Here is an 18,444-nt window from a genome sequence, read left to right as displayed (position 1 = left end):
GGGGGGGGGGTGGAGTTGGGAAAAGGAGGTTCAGTTATAAATTATATAAATGGGCAATCAGATAAACAAGATTCCAGTAGGGTTTCAAGGTTTGCCTGGGGCTGATATGGATTTATGCTTGACACCTTATTTATAAGTATTATTCCCTCTGTAGTTTATAAGGAGGAGCCTGAGCTCTTAAAAGACATTCCATGAGCCATTTATTGTACTTGTCTACAAGGCAGATAGGACCATTTCCCCAATCTTTTATTTTTTTCTCCTTAGATTCTTAACCCCTTCTCTTCCAAAGCATGGTCAAGAAGATCTCAAGAAATTGTGTCCAGAATGGTAGCATTTTCAAGCTGGAAAGGTCCAACTAGCCCAATACAGTAGTATAGTGTGTGTGCATGTGTGTGTGTGGTGTGTGTGTGATAAGTTATTTAAGTTATTTGGCAGAGCCAAAAACTAAAATACTGATTCTCTGACTTCCAGGCCATTCTAGATAGATGGATAGATAGATAGATAGATAGATAGATAGATAGATAGATAGATAGATAGGCAGAAAGACACATAGACAGACAGATGGATGGATGAATGGACAAATAGTTGGATAGATGGATAGATGGATATATGGATGGATAGATAGATAGAGAGAGATAGAGATGGATGAATACCTAGGTATGTAGATAGATAAGTAGGCATATATGTACATAGGTAGAGATAGATAATATACATGTATAGTATGATTATAAATATTCATATATACACATTTCTGTCTGTGTGACACACACATTTCTTTGCATTCCTGTGTGCAAGTGGAGGAGTGGGTATTGAATCACTAGGTAAATTATCCCTTATCCTACTTAAAATAACTAACAAGATGCTAAATACCCTGATACCTTTAGCAGCTGAGAACACCTTTATTGAATCAATCAATCAAAAGAAGCATAAACTAAGTGCAAAAAGTTTTTAATCCAGTTGGAAGGGGTAAAATTCATTGGTTAAAGTAAGATTTTGTTTCACAGGAAATGTGTTAGGACAAAATGAAAACAGTCACACACTGTGGGGCTTGGATAGCAATAGCAAGCTAGTTCAGGTAGGCTAGCTTTTAGGTGGATCTTTGTTAGGAAAAAGGAGAGAGGTTCTGTCTTCCCAGACTCCCTTCCTTCCTTGATCAGAGGAAGACTTTATCAAATTGAAAAATTTGGAAGATTCCCATTTACAACAGGATTAATGTTCCCAGAATAGCATTGGTTTGTCAGGATCTGAGAGACATATTAAAGACAAACAAGATTCTCCAGAAAGGCAGCTTCAGGACACTACAAAGAACCTAGTAGAAATCTACACTAAACTTCAGGGGAATTTCATGAAGATTCTGAGAAAGAGAAAAAAAAAAGTATTCCAGAAACCAAGTGCTACAAACTATCCTTTGCCACATCTGCTCTCCAACTTGACTTCATTTCCCCTGGACTCTATTTGTGTTTATGGGAAAATGGGTTCCAGACTTTTGGAGGAATATTGAACCAACCTTGGCAAATACCAGTTTCTAAAAGCTAATAATATCTGTCTGGTGAATTGATCTCAACTCATAATCAATGAGGAGTTGGTGGGGGCTTGTGAGTAATAGTACTAGAGAAAACTCCCAGCTCTGTAGGGCCAGTCAATAAATCAGTTAATAAACATTTTTAAGCACCTACTAGATACTGGGCACTGTGCCAAGTGCTGAGGATCCAAAAAAAGGTAAAGGAGTCCCTCCTTATAAGGAGTTCACAATCTAATAGATTTCAAATTAAGCCCTAGACCTCTGCCCTCTGGAAACCTAACTTGCCAATGTATACAGAGGCTGCTGGGTGCCCTGGAGTCAAGAAAACTTAAGTTCAAATCGAGCCTCAGACACTGGCTGTATGACCCTGAGCAAGTCACTTAATCTGCTAGAGAAGTAAATGACAAACCATTCCAGTATCTTTGCCAAGAAAACTCCATGGATCCACAGGGTCACAAAGAGTTGAACTAACCGAACAACAATGAGAGGGAAAGTTTTTGGAGAGGGAACCAAGAGCATGCAATTCTCCCAGGACTAGACTTCCTTAAAATATAGCACATATTCATATGCAAAAAAGTGTTTATTAATATATGAATTGAACTGAATACCCTGATGATGTAGGCTGGAGAAAAAAATGCCTAAATGGATAGAGGAAGGCATGCCCAAATGTTTTTTCACTCAACCAAGATAAATCGATGCTCTCTCAGTTCTTTTGACTTCTTGAATAGGCATCCATGGGTCAACTGTGTTGGCACACCCAAGCACACCCATCTCCCGTTCTTTGCAGGTCTATGATTTCCCAACTAGCATCCTAACCAGTAAGCCTATTGTGTTAGATTCACCATCTTACCCACCATTTTCTTTGACATCTCACACTGTTTAGACACACCTAAACCTAGATATCACTTTTCTCTCAGTGGAACCAGCTTCCTATCACTGCCCCAATTTATTTCATAGCTGGATAGAAGTCTATGAAATTGTATTAGCTATGAAATTGTAGCCATCTTTTAAGAAGGAACATGTGGTTTGGGGGAGGTAATAAGATGGAGATGAAATCTTACGTTCTGATACATTACCATTAGAGGCGGCATGAAAAGGGATGCCCACCCTTAAGGAAAGAAATTGAAAATCATCTCTTTTCAAGAAGGACCAAGCAAACTAATTTTCACATAGTGGACTTTGCAAGTGATTGTGCCTTGACTCAGGTCAGATGCTTTACATGGAAGTGATGGATTGAGGAATGTTGATTGGTTGTGACTGGGATACTAGAGAGGGAATCTGCCATGAAATTCTGGCAGCCATGACCAGTCTTCCCTTCAATAAGCCACTCACTTGTATCTGACCACATTCCTCACAACATGAGTGACTTTAGCCTGCTAATTTCTGGTGAAGATCAAGGGTCATTGTAGAATAATTCTATTTAATTCAAACCCAGCTATAGAGAACCCACCCCCCGCCCCCCCACCTACCCTGAAATAAATGCTAGAACACAAGGAGAGCTCTGAGCAAGGTAAAAGCAGGTCCACACAAAGCCTGTACCTACAGCACAAGACTTATAGAAACCTACAGATAGAGAACAAGCCTTACAGATAGCTCCCCTTCCTCCCCCGCCCCCCACAATTAACTGCACTTATAGTTTCATTCATTTAAAAATAATTTCTCTCCTGTCCCCTGGGGCGATATAGTTTCTTGCTAATGGGCAAATGATCTGAGCCCATTTAGCTAGTCCCTGCCATCCCAGATTAAGCAAAACATGTGAAATTCCAGATTCTGTGAAGGCTTCAATTCTGGTTTATCTGGGTGAAGTAGGCAGGCTCTGTATAGCCCTAAGCTCATTTGCCGTTGTTTAAATGTACACTCACTCATCCTGAGTCACTTGAGTATAATTATGAATACTTTATAACTTTCTTATAGCTTGAGCTCATTTGTTCCATGAATCCTTTTCAGAATGTATTGGAGATTCTAAGATTCATTTAAATCAGCTGAACTCTTAGGGTCAATAAGGGCACATTAGGCCTTCTGTTCCCCTTCTATCTGTCATGCATACCAATATAATGTCTATGTAATTAGATTGCAGCTTCTCTCTCCTTCTCTCCTTGACTCTCTCTCTCTCTCTCTCTCTCTCTTTCTCTCTCTCTCTACTCTCTCTGGCTCTCTCTTTCCTCCTTCCTCTCTCTCTCTTTATCTCTTTGACTATTTCTCTTTTTCTTCCCTCTGATTTTCTAGTTTTTTCTCTCTTTTTCTTCTTTCTCACTCTCTCTCTCAACTGAGTAATTCATTGTCTTAAAAGCAATTATTTCCTTATTTGCCATAGCAAACTTTGCAAGACAGAGAAATGTGGAGAAGGATGTAACACAACATGTCTTGACTTTTTCAAGAAATAGCCTACATAGTAAAATAGGGATAAAATATATTTTTATTAAGCATGAAATCTTATTAGCCATAGAACTCAAATAGCCTTTCTAGACCAAGAACAGGCAATAGGACCTAGGATGGGGAAGAAGCACACAAGTGGTCCTGCAAAAGTCATTTGAAAACATCTTCATCTCATAATCTATTCCAGATATCAGATGAGTTCTCTATCATGGAAAGTTGTGTGGTCTAGTAGAGAGAGCACTAGATCTAGTTCAAATCCTGCCTCTGATGTTTACTTCCCATGTGACCATGGCCATTTAACCTTTTTTTTAAACCCTTACCTTCCATCTTAGAATCAATATGTATTGGTTCTAAGGCAGAAGAGCAATAAGGGCTAGGCAATGGGGATTAAGTGACTTGCCCAGAGACACACAGATAGGAAACATCTGAGATCAGATTTGAACCCAGGAAGCAAGGTAGGATATGAAGAAAGTTAAAATAATTTTTAGGTGACTTCTGTGTGGAGAACACTACTAGGTATTTGGGAAATATAGGTATTAGATGTACCATCTTAAGCATCTATAGCAGTACCTTCCTCTTTCTTTGATTTTCTTCTTTCCCCAAATTTAACTTTTTTTTAACCCTTACCTTCCACCTTAGACTCAATACTGTGTATTGGTTTCAAGGCAGAAGAGCAGAAAGGAAATGGGGGGGGTTAGTGACTTGCCCAGGGTCACACAGCTTGGAAGTGTCTGAGGCCACATTTGAACCTCAAGATGGGAGGTTCTGGGTAGTAGGCATTTAATAAATGTTTATTGGCTATTAGATTGGCAGGCTGTTACCTGAGAAGTAAGAAGGTATTAGACTCAGGAATGCTTCAGTTGAGAGATGAGCAAATGGATAATTGAGAATTAGCCATATTGAGAATTGGGATCAGAATCTTCTAAGACTTGCTTAATCCAAAGAACAGCAAGGTACCCACTGTGTTTTCTCATATTATGAGCTTACTTTCTCTGGAAGCCTACTGAGCTCAGCCTGTAGGTGCCAAGCATTGTGCTAGCAGGAGCAGTTTTAAGGAGACCAGAAAAAAAAAGCAATATGGAATGATGGATGGTGAACAGAAGTTAAAAGGACTCCCACTGTTTATTACTCCCTAGTATGACTTCAGTGGGGTTTCTTAGTAGGTCTAGATGAGAAGGGTCTTGTGCCTGAGTGTATATATGTGTCTTCAAAGGGAATTTGTCTTTTATTTTTAAAAAAAAGTTTTCTTTTTTCTTTTTTTAAACCCTTACTTTCCATCCTAATAACAACTCTAAGACAGAAAGGCAAGAGGTAGTCAAATGGGGTTAAGTGCCTTGCCCAGGGTCACAGAGCTAGAAAGTGTCTGAAGTCCGATTTGAACCCAGGTCCTCCCAACCTGGAGGTCTAAGCACTGTGCCATTTAGCTGCTCCTATAGGAAATTTTTCTGAGAAGCTCTACGGAGAAGCGTTCAGCATTACCCCGAAGCTAACCACCATCTCCCCCTGATGTTTCTTTTTTCCCTTCTTTCTCTCTCTCTCTCCCTTTCCCCTCTCCCTGTGGCAGTGTCCGGAGGCCGAAGCCGCCTGCATCTGATTGACTTAGGCAGCTGCGTCAAAGCTTTGAGCAAAAATCGAGAGGGTGGCTCAGGTCTGTGCCTGTCCCTGTCAGCCCTGGGAAATGTCATCCTCGCTCTGGTCAATGGCAGCAAACACATCCCGTACAAGTAAGTGACTCTCATGTGGGATCCTGTCTGGGTAAACTGCAGAGCCTTTGAGTTTGGGGACCGAATAAGCCCAAGGGAGTGAGGCATGAGGCTGGGGTGCAAAAACACTCATTATCCAGCCAGGAGACTCCGACTCTAGAAGATAATATACTCCACGATGGGTAATGGAGTCCAGACTGGACCAATAATAGAGTACATAATTTTCCAGAGTTGGGTTCTGGGGAGAATAGCCAATGTAGTGTTTTTGTTGTTATCCACTTGTTTTTAGTCATGTCTGACTCTTTGTGACCCTATTTGGGTTTGTTTTGGGGGGGAAAAAGATACTAGAGTGGTTTGCCATTTCCTTCTCCAGCTCATTTTTCAGATGAGGAAACAGGTAAACAGGGTTAAGTGACTTGCCCAGAGTCACACAGCTATTAAGTGTCTGAGGCCAGATTTGAACTCATGAAAATGAGTCTTCTTGACTTCAGATTCTGGCACTTAATCCACTCTGTCACATCACTGTAGTATAATAGAGAGAATACTGAAATCAAAATTATAATATATAGAATTTTGTAGCATAATAGATAGCATACTGAAATCAATATTACATAGAATTTTATAGTAAAATAGAATACCAAAATCAATATTATATACTATGGAATTTGGTAATAAAATAGAATACTGAAATCAGTATGATAATATGTAGAATTTTTAGTATAATAGAGAGAATACTAAAATCAGTATTATATAGAATTTTGTAGCATAATAGAATACTAAGAACAGTATGATTATATAGAGAGAATTTTGTAGTAAAATAAAATAACTGAAATCAGTATGATAATATGTAGAATTTTTTAGTATTAATAGAGAGAATACTGAAATCAGTATTATATAGAATTTTATAGTATAATAGAATACTGAGTTCAGTATGATTATATAGAGAATTTTATAATATAATAGAATACTGAAATCAGAATTATAATGTATAGAATTTTGTAGCACAATAGAATACTGAAATAAAAAGACCTGGGTTCCAGTTTCACCTTGGCTTCTGAGTAGCTCTATAATCTTAGGCATATTACCACTTTTCTGAGTCTGTTAACCTTTTGTCTTTTTTTTTTTTCTTTTTTAATCAAATGGGGATCCTATGTGTCTTCTGTGTTTGTGAACTGTGTGAGGACTAAAACAAGAGAATGCTTATGAAAATCTTTAGAAAAGCCATAAAATGCTATAATGCTACATAGTTATACATTATCATTTTTATTATATTATTATTATTTTGTCCTTACCCTAGGAGTCTCCCTAGATTGGGGGGAAATGGAGCAGACAGTGTGTGAAAGTGTCCAATAGGCATCTCCCATTTTGTGTTAGCCAGGACAGAGGAAAAGCTGTATTCAGAAAGGATTGTGGTCTTTAACCAAAAGGACCACTGTGGTATCCTTGGCATGCATGAAACTAATTTCTTGACCTTAATGACTAATATGGAAATGTGCTCATCCAGACAGCAAGAGCAACAACGACAATAAAAGCCAGCATTTATATAGCCTTTTAATGTGTGCAAAGAACAAACCTCATTTGTGAATTCTTTTGATTCTCACAACAATCTTGTGAGGTAGGTCCTATTCTTCCCATTTTACAAATGAGAAAACTGAGACACAGAGGTTAAGTGACTTGCTCAGGATTGCTTAGCTAGAAAGTACCTGAGGCAAGATTCAAATTCGGGTCTTCCTGATTCAAAGTCCTGCTCTCTAGCCACTAGAGTACAGAAGTGCTTATTAATAATTATAATTATAAAATTATATTATATATGTAATTGTTATATATAATTTTGCTATATATGTTATATATAGCAATTAATTCTTTATTATCAAATAACGGTGATAATCTATTATATATCTTCATATTTTATATATTATTTATAGAATACATTATCATATAATTATATAATTGATAATATGTACAGGGCATTTAGGGAAGACCTGTAGTGGGAGGGCTTGCCAAGCCATTTTCAGGACTGTTTTTTCTTTGGTGTCTGCCTGCCACTCTCACCTGTGGCTCCAAGAAGCCGTAGCATGTCCAGGGGCCACACGCTGGTAAATTGTCTCAGCAGCCAGCTAAACCAGGTTGAGGGTAGCCATTGGGCTTACAAGATTGTCTACCCCAGGCGTGTGCAGACTTCCCCCAGCAGAAAACATTCCTTACTCCCAGGAGGCTTACGTTCTAATAGGGGAGACAACAAATACAAATATAAGCATATGCTGTATAAATTTAGAGTGAATACATACAAATATATAAAAAGCAGCTAAAGACAAGGTATTCAGGGAAGAAAGGAGCTGGAGGAATCAAAAAAGGCAAATGGCATCTTTAAAAAAATAGAAAATCTCTTTCAGAAAGAAGCCATATTTTCTTATAAATCTTCTACAAAAGGCTCTACCCGGCATGCTAAGGGCCATCCTCTGGTCCTCTTAACATCATATCGATGGGAACAGCTAGGTGGATCAGTGGATAGAGCACTAGACCTAGAGATGGAAGGTCCTGCATTCAAATTTGAGCTCAGATACTTCCTGGCTGTGCATTCTTGGGCAAGTCCTTAATCCCAATTGCCTAACCAGTATTACTCTTCTACCTTGCAATCAATCCTTAATATCAATTATAAGGCAGAAGGTAAGGGTTAAAAAAAAACAACATAATGTGGATGGATGATACCAGAGAAACCCAGGAATTGATAGAGGTTAAACCCTTGAAAAATTGGTAAGACAGAAAATAAATGGGCAAGCCACAATCATGGTTTAGATCAAAGTGGCCAAAGCCAACAGCCTGGGAGTTTAACTGACAGTTATGCAATGGTCATGAATACCTTCCTTGTTACTTCTCCTTGGCATTTGGGCTGGCAAATTTCACTGAGGTTTTCCAAATAGGGGTTCTTTTCTTTAAGGGAAAAAAAAGAAAGCATTAGTTTGAAATTTGCCAGTTATCTCTATGAGTCACTTCAGAGTTTGAACCTAAGAGATCCATGGCTAAATAAAAATAGGGACCATTACTACTCTTAAGGTTACAGAACCAGCAGGAGAGTAGTGCTAGTTGTGTATGAATGAACAGAATCAATGAAAAAGCCTCTACCAAGCATTTGCTATGAGCAAAATACTGAAGAGACAAATACTAAAAAGAAGACAGACCCTGCCCTCAGGGTGCTTATATTCTAACAAGGGATTATTAGAGGGGAACTAGTGGCAATGGAGGGATATTTTGGTTTGTAAAGTTACAGGAATGTTGAAGGGTGCTGTAGGGAAGTACATTGGCATAGGCTTTCAGGTAGCAAGAACAGTACTGATTTGATTATGGTTCAAGAACTAGATAGGGGGGCAGCTGGGTGGTTCAGTGGATTGAGAGTCAGACCCAGAGACAGGAGGTCCTAGGTTCAAATCTGATCTCAGACACTTCCCTAGCTGTGTGACCCTGGGCAAGTCACTTAACCCCCATTGCCTAACCCTTACCACTCTTCTGCCTTAGAACCAACACTCAGTATTGATTCTAAGACAGAAAATAAGGGTTTAAATAAAAATAAACAAATAAAGCAAAAAGATAATATAAAAATTATATTAAAAAAACTGGATAGGTAAGGGTGTATTCCATGGAGGTTAGATAACTGATGAGAGGATGTCTGGAGAGTAATGGGAAGTAGAGCTGGATTAGATGTAGATGGTCATCTGGATACATGTTCATTGATTGAAATGAGGTACCCATTAATCAAGACAACCACACCTCAAGGTGAAAGTGTTTAGTGCTCTAGCTCTAAAACTTTGATTATATATTTAAGAAGCGAAATACTTAAAAAAAATGTAATGGGCTGGCTCAATGGGTAAAGCACTTGACCTGGAGACAAGAAAAGCTGAGTTCAAATCTAGCCTAAGAAACTTATTAGCTGTGTGATCCTGCCAAGTCATTTAACCTCTACCTGTCTCAGTTTCCTTAGCTGTAAAATGGAGATAATAATAGCACCTATCTCCCAGGGTTGTTGTGAATATAAGATGAGTTATTATACAAACTGTTTTGGTTATAAACATTAAAGCACTATATATAAATACTAACTATTAGTCAAAGATCATCAATAAAACTAATCATTGGGCAATTAGATAATCTGTCTAGACCTCAGTTTCCTTATCTGTTAAATGCAAAGTTTGGGCTCAATGATCTTTCAGGTCCCTTCCAGCATTAAGTCTATGATTATAAATAAAAATAATGAAACACTAAAGTATTTTTTAAAAGTTAAGGTCCACCAATAAAATCAAGTGTTGTTGTAAGCAACCACAAGCTATGAGGGCCCTGCCCTTTGGGAGAACTTTAAGGAGTATGGAACAGAGTGGTCTTTTACCCATTTGGAAAAAAAAATTCCCTTCAGTTCTAACATTCCTCCTTAACACTCCTTCCCTCATGGGGCAAAATTAAACTGCCCCCATTCCTTATGTGGGCATAGACACACAAAGTCTCTGTTTATATCACTTAAAATCTTTAGACCATTCTTCACTACTGTAACCCTAGCCAAGCAAAGCCATGGGCATCTAGGATTCCCCTTTGCTGCCAGACCACTGCCCAACACATCACATGTTGGTCTAGCTGGGTTTGGGAATGCCCAGTGCCAGGGACACATAATGCCCAGTGGCCTTGCTCCTGGCCAGTGCCTTTCATCCCATACTGCTTATTTGCCAACTTCTGAGGACTCAGTGGAAGTGGAGAGATTTCCATTGTTCCTCAGTCCTTCAAGTCCGTTATTGATTTAAGGTTTCCCCTAAGGTGTCTTGCGCAGCTTTCCCCCAGATAAGCAGCTGCCCTGGGACCAAGTTCCAGTTTTGCTTTCAAGGGCATTGAGATGTGGGACCAACTGACTCACTGTCCACTTCTTTGATGATAAGAAGGCCAAAGCATGGATTTGCTGAGAGTCACCCATCCACTCAGTACTGAGAGCAAAACTGGGATCCTGTCTCACAGCGTCGGAGACTTTGGCATCTTTCTGATCCCACTGAGCCAATCCACTTCCCCTTTCTCATCAAGCTTTATAAAATATAAGCTGCCTTTCCCCAGCACAGCAGGAGGGATTTAACACAGCAGGATGGCCCCAGTTTCTTTTCTAAATTCAGCCAGAATTCGAAAGCTACATTATGCAGCTTTGTATGAGCATGCTAAAATGCCCTGCCTGATGCCAAACCATATCCTTGCTTCTTGTCTAGAGAAAACCATCCCTTTTCCTTCAATTTTAAAACTCTTGTTCCTGTTTACTTAAAAAAAAGTCCATAATTCCACTGCCCTCCCCTTTTCCAATTTTCCCCATCCCCCAGATGCTCGATTTGTCACACTCGACAACACTCTGCTTGGAACCTGTATTATTATGGCTTGCTTCTGGGAAATTAACCGAAATGTGTGCAGAGGGGATATGTCCTTTCCTCATTTCTCTTCATCATGGTCCCAGACCATTTGTCATGTGAGTGAGTTAGGAAGTGAGTTTGGATTCATTACCCATCCCAGGCACTCCCCCAGGCACTGTAGACGTGCCCTAAATGATTCTGACTTTGCCGATGATACGGCTTTGGCAGGCAGCAAGCAGACGTGTCAGCAGCAGCAGGGACGACAGCTTCCCATCATCAGCCGTCACGTCCTTGCAGACTCACCATCCGTTCTGAAATCCCACAAGTCAATCCTACAGGATGACAGCTTTCCTAGAGGAGGCTGGGCTTGGGGTGAAGGGATGACCATCTAGGTTTTTGTAGATCCTGGGTAATTCCAAGTGACCAGCTCAGGAGATCTCTGCCTCACTTTGAGAGAAGTGTGGTGGACCAAAGGGAGTCTTCAACTCCCTAGTGCGAGGACAGCTAGGGTTCCGAGACTAGTTCAGCTTGACTTTGGACAAGTCCATTAATATAATAATGATGATAATCATCATTAGGGCTATCATTTTTATAGCACCTACTAGGTGCCAAGTACTGGACTAAGTACTTATAAATATTATCGCATTTGACCCTCACAATCATGGGAGAGAGGGAGATGCTCTTATTATGCCCATTTTATAGATAAGTAAACTGAGGCAGATAGAGGTTTCATAGATTGCACCAGGCTCACACAGCTAGTAAGTGTCTGAGGGCTGGACTTAAACTCAAAACTCTGATTCAAAATTTCTCTGTCATATCAAATATAAGACTGTAAGCAAATACCCTATGGCTTTGTTCATGGACTAACTTCATCACATATGGCTTCCAGTTCAGTGGAATCTAAAGTTTGAGTAAGAATGAGGAAAATCCTTCAGAGTGCCTAAAACCCTTACCAGACACCTATATCTCCTGACATGATCAGTGATGATTAAGGCTCGTGGGTAACAATGGAAGTTCAAATGCAGCCGAATTATTTGTGAATGTGTAAAATTTAATAAATAATTATTACACTGGACAGTAGAATCAAGGTCTGGAAATATCTCAACGGGCTACATCTAATCAAATGAAATTTTATAGAGATAAAAGTCAAGTCCTGTACTTGGGTACCCCCTTGTGCTTACCATTTGCCCTCTTCATGATTATTTATTATGTGTCATAGTTAACTCAGTGTGCTTTCACAATGACTCCTCAGTGTGTTAATTCCTTTTCAAATCTTCAGAGGAAGTAAGAAATTCTATGACTCAAAGCAATAAAAGGAGAAATTCCTTAATAATTAGAGTTACTGAGTTGTTCAGTCATGTCCTATTCTTCATGACCCCATTTGAATTTTTTTTTCATCAGAGATACTGGAGTGGTTTGCCATTTCCTTCTCCAGTTCACTTTACAGATGAGGAAAATGAAGAAAATAAGGTTGACTTACCCAGGGTCATGTGCCTGAGGCCAGATTTGAACTCATGAAGATGAGTTTTCCTGACTCCAGGTCCAAAACTCTATCCACTGCACCACCTAGCTACCCTAAATAGAGCTCTATAGAAACAGGATTGTCTCCTCAGAAGGAGAGATGGTGCCCCATCACTCGAGGTCTACAGGGGAACATCATATGGCAACTTGTCAGAAAGGCTGTAGAAGAGAGAATTCCAGATAACCTCTAAGTTATCTTCCAAACAAGAGAGTCTAAGATGGAGAAAATATGAGCATCCATTACCATCCAATAATGGGTATGATTCTTCATAGGAAGCTGTAGGTATTAGTTATTGCAGTATGTTTGATGTTTTTTGAAGACTCTTCAATGTGTTCTCCCTGCAGTACCAAAATCATCCTCACGATTCCCCAAAGAAATATTCTTTCCTTGTACTTTCAGTAGGGAGGCACTGTCATAAGACACTAAAGTCTAGAAATGGCAGAAAGCCAAATATACTGATACAATTATATATATATATACATATATATATGTATATATATAAAGACATATATATATATAAATATATACACACATGTATACATATATACATATATATGGAGTTCCACTGGTATAGCAAACTCTCAAATGAGGAAACTTCCCTCAATCAAGGCAGGTTATCACTTTCTCTGTAACTTATTATTTCCATTACACAAATGAGGAAATATGTAAATATATAAACCCCAGATATGCTGCTACAATAATATATACAATAAGATTAAATATATAAACCCCAGATATGCTGATATATAACAATAATATAATAATATAAAATTCCAACATAAATGGAGTTTTCCTAGTGTAGTGAATTCTCAAGTGAAAAAACTCCTTCAATTAATGCTGGTTGTCAACTTTTCTGTAACTTATTATTCCTATTTTATAGAAGAGAAAGTTTACAAAACTCAAATATACTGATAATAACGAGATCAGTGGTTCTTCATGGGATCACAGATCTGAACGGAAAGACACCATCAGAAAACATCTAAATAAACCTCTCATTTTACAGATGAAACTGAAACTCAGAAAAATAAAATTATCTGCTTGGACAAGTCGCTCTAGCGCCAATAGTGTCAGAGTCTTGATATGAATCAAATCCTGAGGTTCCATGTTCATTGCTCCTTCCATAGTACTACACTGACTTCGACATTCAAATGTCTCTCAGGAAGGGGGAACACCTCCTCAGAAGATGAGACAGTTGCTTCCTTAGGCTTGAATGCACATGGTTTTCATTCTTATAAAAATGCAATGATTTAGGAATTTGTCAGGGAAAATGCACAAGAAACAAAATCCTGGCATTGGTCAAGCCTCAACCAGATTTAGTTGAGAGTATACACTGGAAAGAAGCTCCAACTCTGTGTGTGTAAGTGTAACATATTCACGTATATTTAAAGTCATTCAAAGGCACATTACTGTTACATTTTCTTTTCTTGGTTTACAGGAAGAATGTCAATTTAGTCCCATTTATACAAATTTAAGGCACCAGTTTGTATAGCTGAGGGAGGGAGGGACAGAGGGAGAAAGGGAGAGAGAGAGAGAGAGAGAGAGAGAGAGAGAGAGAGAGAGAGAGAGAGAGAGAGAGAGAGAGAGAGAGAGAGAATCTTAGGTTGCTAGGCAACACCAACAGTGATAATTCATGATAATGCTGTTTCAGAAATAATCATTTTTATACATTTTAATGACTATGAGAATGTCAAAAAACTGTTTGGAAAACTACAGAGAGAGACCAGACCCCTACAACCCCACCCCTGACTTTTTTTTTGAGATTCTGGCTTTTCTTCCTTTTTTCCTCCCAGGCTGCCCTCACGCTCATGCTACAAGATTATTGCCTCCATTCAAGTTACCAGAAGCATCCTCACATTAAATCATGGAAATCCCCAGCTACTTTTCTCATTATTAAAAATTTTTGTGGTTGTTCAGTCGTTTTTAGCAGTGACCAACTCTCGGTGACCTTATTTGGGGTTTTCTTGGCAGAGATATTTGAGTGGTTTGCCATGTTTTCTTCAGATCGATTTACAGATGAGGAAACTGACACAAATGGGGTTAAGTTACTTGCCTAAGGTCACACAGCTATGCAGCGTCTGAAGCCAGATTTGAACTAAGGAAAGTGACTCCAGGTCTGGTACTCTATCTTTTGTGCTACCTTGTTCCTCCTATTGCTGGCTCTCAGTTCTCACCAGATGATCACAAGTCATCTTGTCCAGCCTCTACATTTTATAGAATAAGACTCTGAAACCTCAAAAGGTTGTGACTTTCCCAGCATCACACAGATACCATGTGGAATAGAGAGGATTTGAACCAGTTTCTCTATCTCCTGTCCTAGCAGTTTTCATTTTTAGAGTCATAAAAATGATGGAAATGGAAGGGACCCCAGAAATAATCACTTAACCCAACTTACCTCATTTTATAGAGGAGTGAACTGAAGGAAAGTGACTGACCCAATGTCACTTTAAAAAGCTACAACTAGAATCTATGTCCCTTTACAAACCAGCATTCTCTTTCCAATGAAATTATATTTCTTTAGAATACTGATACTCAGACCATGACCTTCAAGGTGCTCTTAAAGCATGGATTCTCATATATTTGGTTTATTTTATTTATATTTTTATTTACAATTTTATTTGGTTTTATTTATTTTTTGTTTTTTTACTACCTCTTCAAGGTATCTAATTTCTATATTAGTCTATACTAAACTAAGCTACTTAAGTTATAGAGGAATTATGGCTTCTTTCTTTAATTTCAATCATAATATTATAGATTTAAAAGTGGAAGAAACACTAGACGTCATCTTGTAATATAATAAAGTAATTTATTGTAGATCTAGTGCAGGAAGGCAATTCAGAAGCCATCTAGTCTAATGATGATGAGGAAGATAATAATACCAAGGCAGCTAGGTGGCACAGTGGACTGAGTGAGGGTCCTGGAGTCAAGAGGACCTGAATTTAAATCCAGCCTCAGACACTTCTCAGCTGTGTGACCCTGGGCAAGTCAGGACCCACAGTTCTCATAATGGGAACAACAAGAGTTCCTCTAGAGTGGAAGTTATCTAATCTTTAACAGCAATCACCAAAGCAATATCATTCAAAGCCGAATGATTTTTAACTAAAGGTGAGAGTTTACTTACCTCCTGCAAACTACAGAATTATACAGAAGTCTAGAAATAGAGAATTTGGGCTGACTTATCCTTTTGTTTGTGGGGGAGAGGCAGGGATGCCTTTAGTGAACTGTGATTTGGCAGCTACATAGTTCCATTAAACTGAAAAAAGTTCCCAGAGAAAGTTCCATATTTACATTTATTCTGGAAGCCTAATAGTACCAGGAGCAGTGACTGAGCATCCAGGGGACAATTTGTTAATGCTTTTGGTCAATGATGATATTTTGTAAACTAACGCACTCTGATGGAGGGATAGATCTATCAAAGTTCTCCATCTATAACTTAGAATATGGTCTTACAAAGTTGTCTGGCACTCAAATGACTTACCCATATAGTTAACATGTTTCACAGAGAAGATTTGCACAGAGGTCTTCTTGTCTTTGAGTCCAACTTTTATCTGTTAACTCTCCCCTTCCCTGTGCCACACATACTTCCTCCTCACCAACTTGAATGTACACTTATTGAATAGAATAGTCACTATGAGAGTAAATAGAATTTCTTTCTTTCTTTCATTCATTCATTCATTCATTCATTTTTATTGATTAAGAAAATGTTTCCATGGTTACATGATTCATGTTCTTTCCCTCCCCTCCTTCCACCCCCCTCCCATAGCCAACATGCAATTCCATTGGGTTTTCCATGTGTCTAAATAGAATTTCTGACTCTATACAGACTACAAATGGACCCATGTGGACAATGGACAGCTCTTAAGGAGCACCACCATCACCCCTGCCCCCTTGTATCTAGCCTTTCCTCTGTTACAAACTCCCAGAATATACTAGGACACAACAGACACGTCCTGTTCTCAGATACAGAGTGACCAGACTAATTCTATCAGCTTTGCTGGGAAAGAGGTTAAAAATTACTAACCAGCGTGTCTCATTCAGGGGGCATTTAAAGGTTCAAGACAATGAAAGTTTCTTCCCAGAGCCTACATTTTAGTGCCCAGCCCATCCACTTTCACTCCTTTGTTACTTTTTGGTCTTTTCTTATCTCCCCGTCTCAGTGTTGCCTTCCTTGATTAGAATATAAGCTCCTTGAGGACTGCGACTGATTTTCATCTTGTTTATATTTATATTCCCAGTCCTTAGCACAATGTTTTGTACATAGTAAGAACCCTTTGAACCAATACTTTGTATTGATTCTAAGACAGAAGATAAGGGTTTAAAAAATGCTGACTACTGACAATTATGCTAGGATCACTGAATAAAATACAAAATATTAGTTGGGCAGGTCCTTTTCCCTTATAGATCTTTTTTTTTAAAACCCTACCTCTACCTTAAAGTCAATACTGTATATTGGTTTCAAGGCAGAAGAGGGGTAAGGGCTAGGGAATGGGGGTTAAGTGACTTGCCCAGGGTCACACAGCTAGGAAGTATCTGAGGCCAGATTTGAACCCAGGGCCTCCTGACCCTAGGCCTAGCTCTCAATCCACTGAGCCACCCAGCTGCCCTCCTCCCTTTATAGATCTTATGGTCCAGTAGAGGCATGGAATCCATAAGTAAATAATGATGTTATAAAATATATAAGAAATGTAGAAACAAAACACTGTGAATTATTGACTCCATTGTATGGTGACAACTGAACTGTGACATTGTTTGGACATTAAGGTCCAAATTACTTACTTTGCCACTATGTTAGAAATCTGGATTTTAACTAAACAATTTAAGGAAAAACCATGTAAGTCAATGCTGCTTCTTGGAGTTTATTTGCTTATATATATTCATCTCAAGAGTTTGCTAGCCAAACTTGAATGGATTTAATTTTTCCTATTATATAGCAATGACACCTCTTGTGACTTATCATGAAGCAGTAGATGTAGAAGCAACAAAAACACTGGTTTGGAAGTAAGAGGACTTGGTGCAAATACTCATGCAATAAAGTTCTAAGGAGTATGATTTGGACATTTGCCTCAATTTCCTCAACCTTTAAAGTAAAGGGGTTAGAACAGATCATCTCTAAGGATCTTTCCAGCTCTAAATCTTATGATCTCTTACTATTCCATTTATATATTTTGTTACAAAGAAACTAGGATGTATTCTAACCCACCCTCTATTCTTTTCCCTACACTCCCTCATCTCCATTTCTTTTACTTCTACTCTTCTTTTTTTTAAACCCTTGCCTTTCATCTTAGAATCAATACTAGTGTTGGTTTTGAGGCAGAAGAGCTTTAAGAGCTAGGCAGTTGGGGTTGAATGACTTGCTAAGGGTCACATAGCTGGGAAAGGTTTGATCAGGATTTGAACTCAGGTTCTCTTGTCTCCAGACCTGGTATTCTATCCACTGAGCCACCTGACTGCCCCCCCCCCCCACATCTCTTTAAGGCCTAGATCAGATGTCACCTTCACTGGAAACCCTCCTTGACTTGCCCAGCTATGCCCGTTCTCTCCCTCCCCATTTTTCTTCTGGCACTCTATCTGGACCCTCTCCTTTACCCCTCACATTCCGCCTCCTGTCTTGCCTACAGTATTAATTCAATACAGTTATTTGAGTCACCCCAGCTCTTGAATCTTTGTCATTATGTTCCAGCCACCAACTTGACCATTTTATGTAGTAGGCAAAATTTAAATCTCTCTGTTTTGTTAAACTTGTAGAAGAAAAAATATTGTATAATATGTCTTGCTTAAGAACTCTGACAAATCTTTGGAACAGGTTCACAAATGCTATCAATGAGAGGATTTGTAGAATCCTGTGAAACAGCTTCTTGCTTGGACGTTCACTTATAATTGTGATGTCTGACTTGGCTTGTCCCTTGTAGAAAAATTCAGTAGTACTCTAGAGACAGACAGACAGACAGACAGACAGAGACA

General features: G+C 38.9%; 1 protein-coding gene across 1 annotated transcript in view; it reads left to right on the top strand.

Moving 5' to 3' along the window:
• Nucleotides 1–18,444, top strand: part of KIF26B (kinesin family member 26B) — a 632,023-nt gene that overhangs the window by 532,225 nt on the left and 81,354 nt on the right. The window contains exons 9-10 of the mRNA XM_044674977.1: nt 3,837–3,871; nt 5,463–5,622. Coding sequence (XP_044530912.1) covers nt 3,837–3,871; nt 5,463–5,622 — 195 coding nt within the window. The remainder of the gene's footprint in view (nt 1–3,836; nt 3,872–5,462; nt 5,623–18,444) is intronic.

Source organism: Gracilinanus agilis, chromosome 4 (genome assembly GCF_016433145.1).
Source record: "Gracilinanus agilis isolate LMUSP501 chromosome 4, AgileGrace, whole genome shotgun sequence".
NCBI classification, from domain to species: Eukaryota; Metazoa; Chordata; class Mammalia; order Didelphimorphia; family Didelphidae; genus Gracilinanus; species Gracilinanus agilis.
Note: the sequence above shows the minus strand (reverse complement) of the source record. Positions and strands in the feature narration are given on the sequence as shown.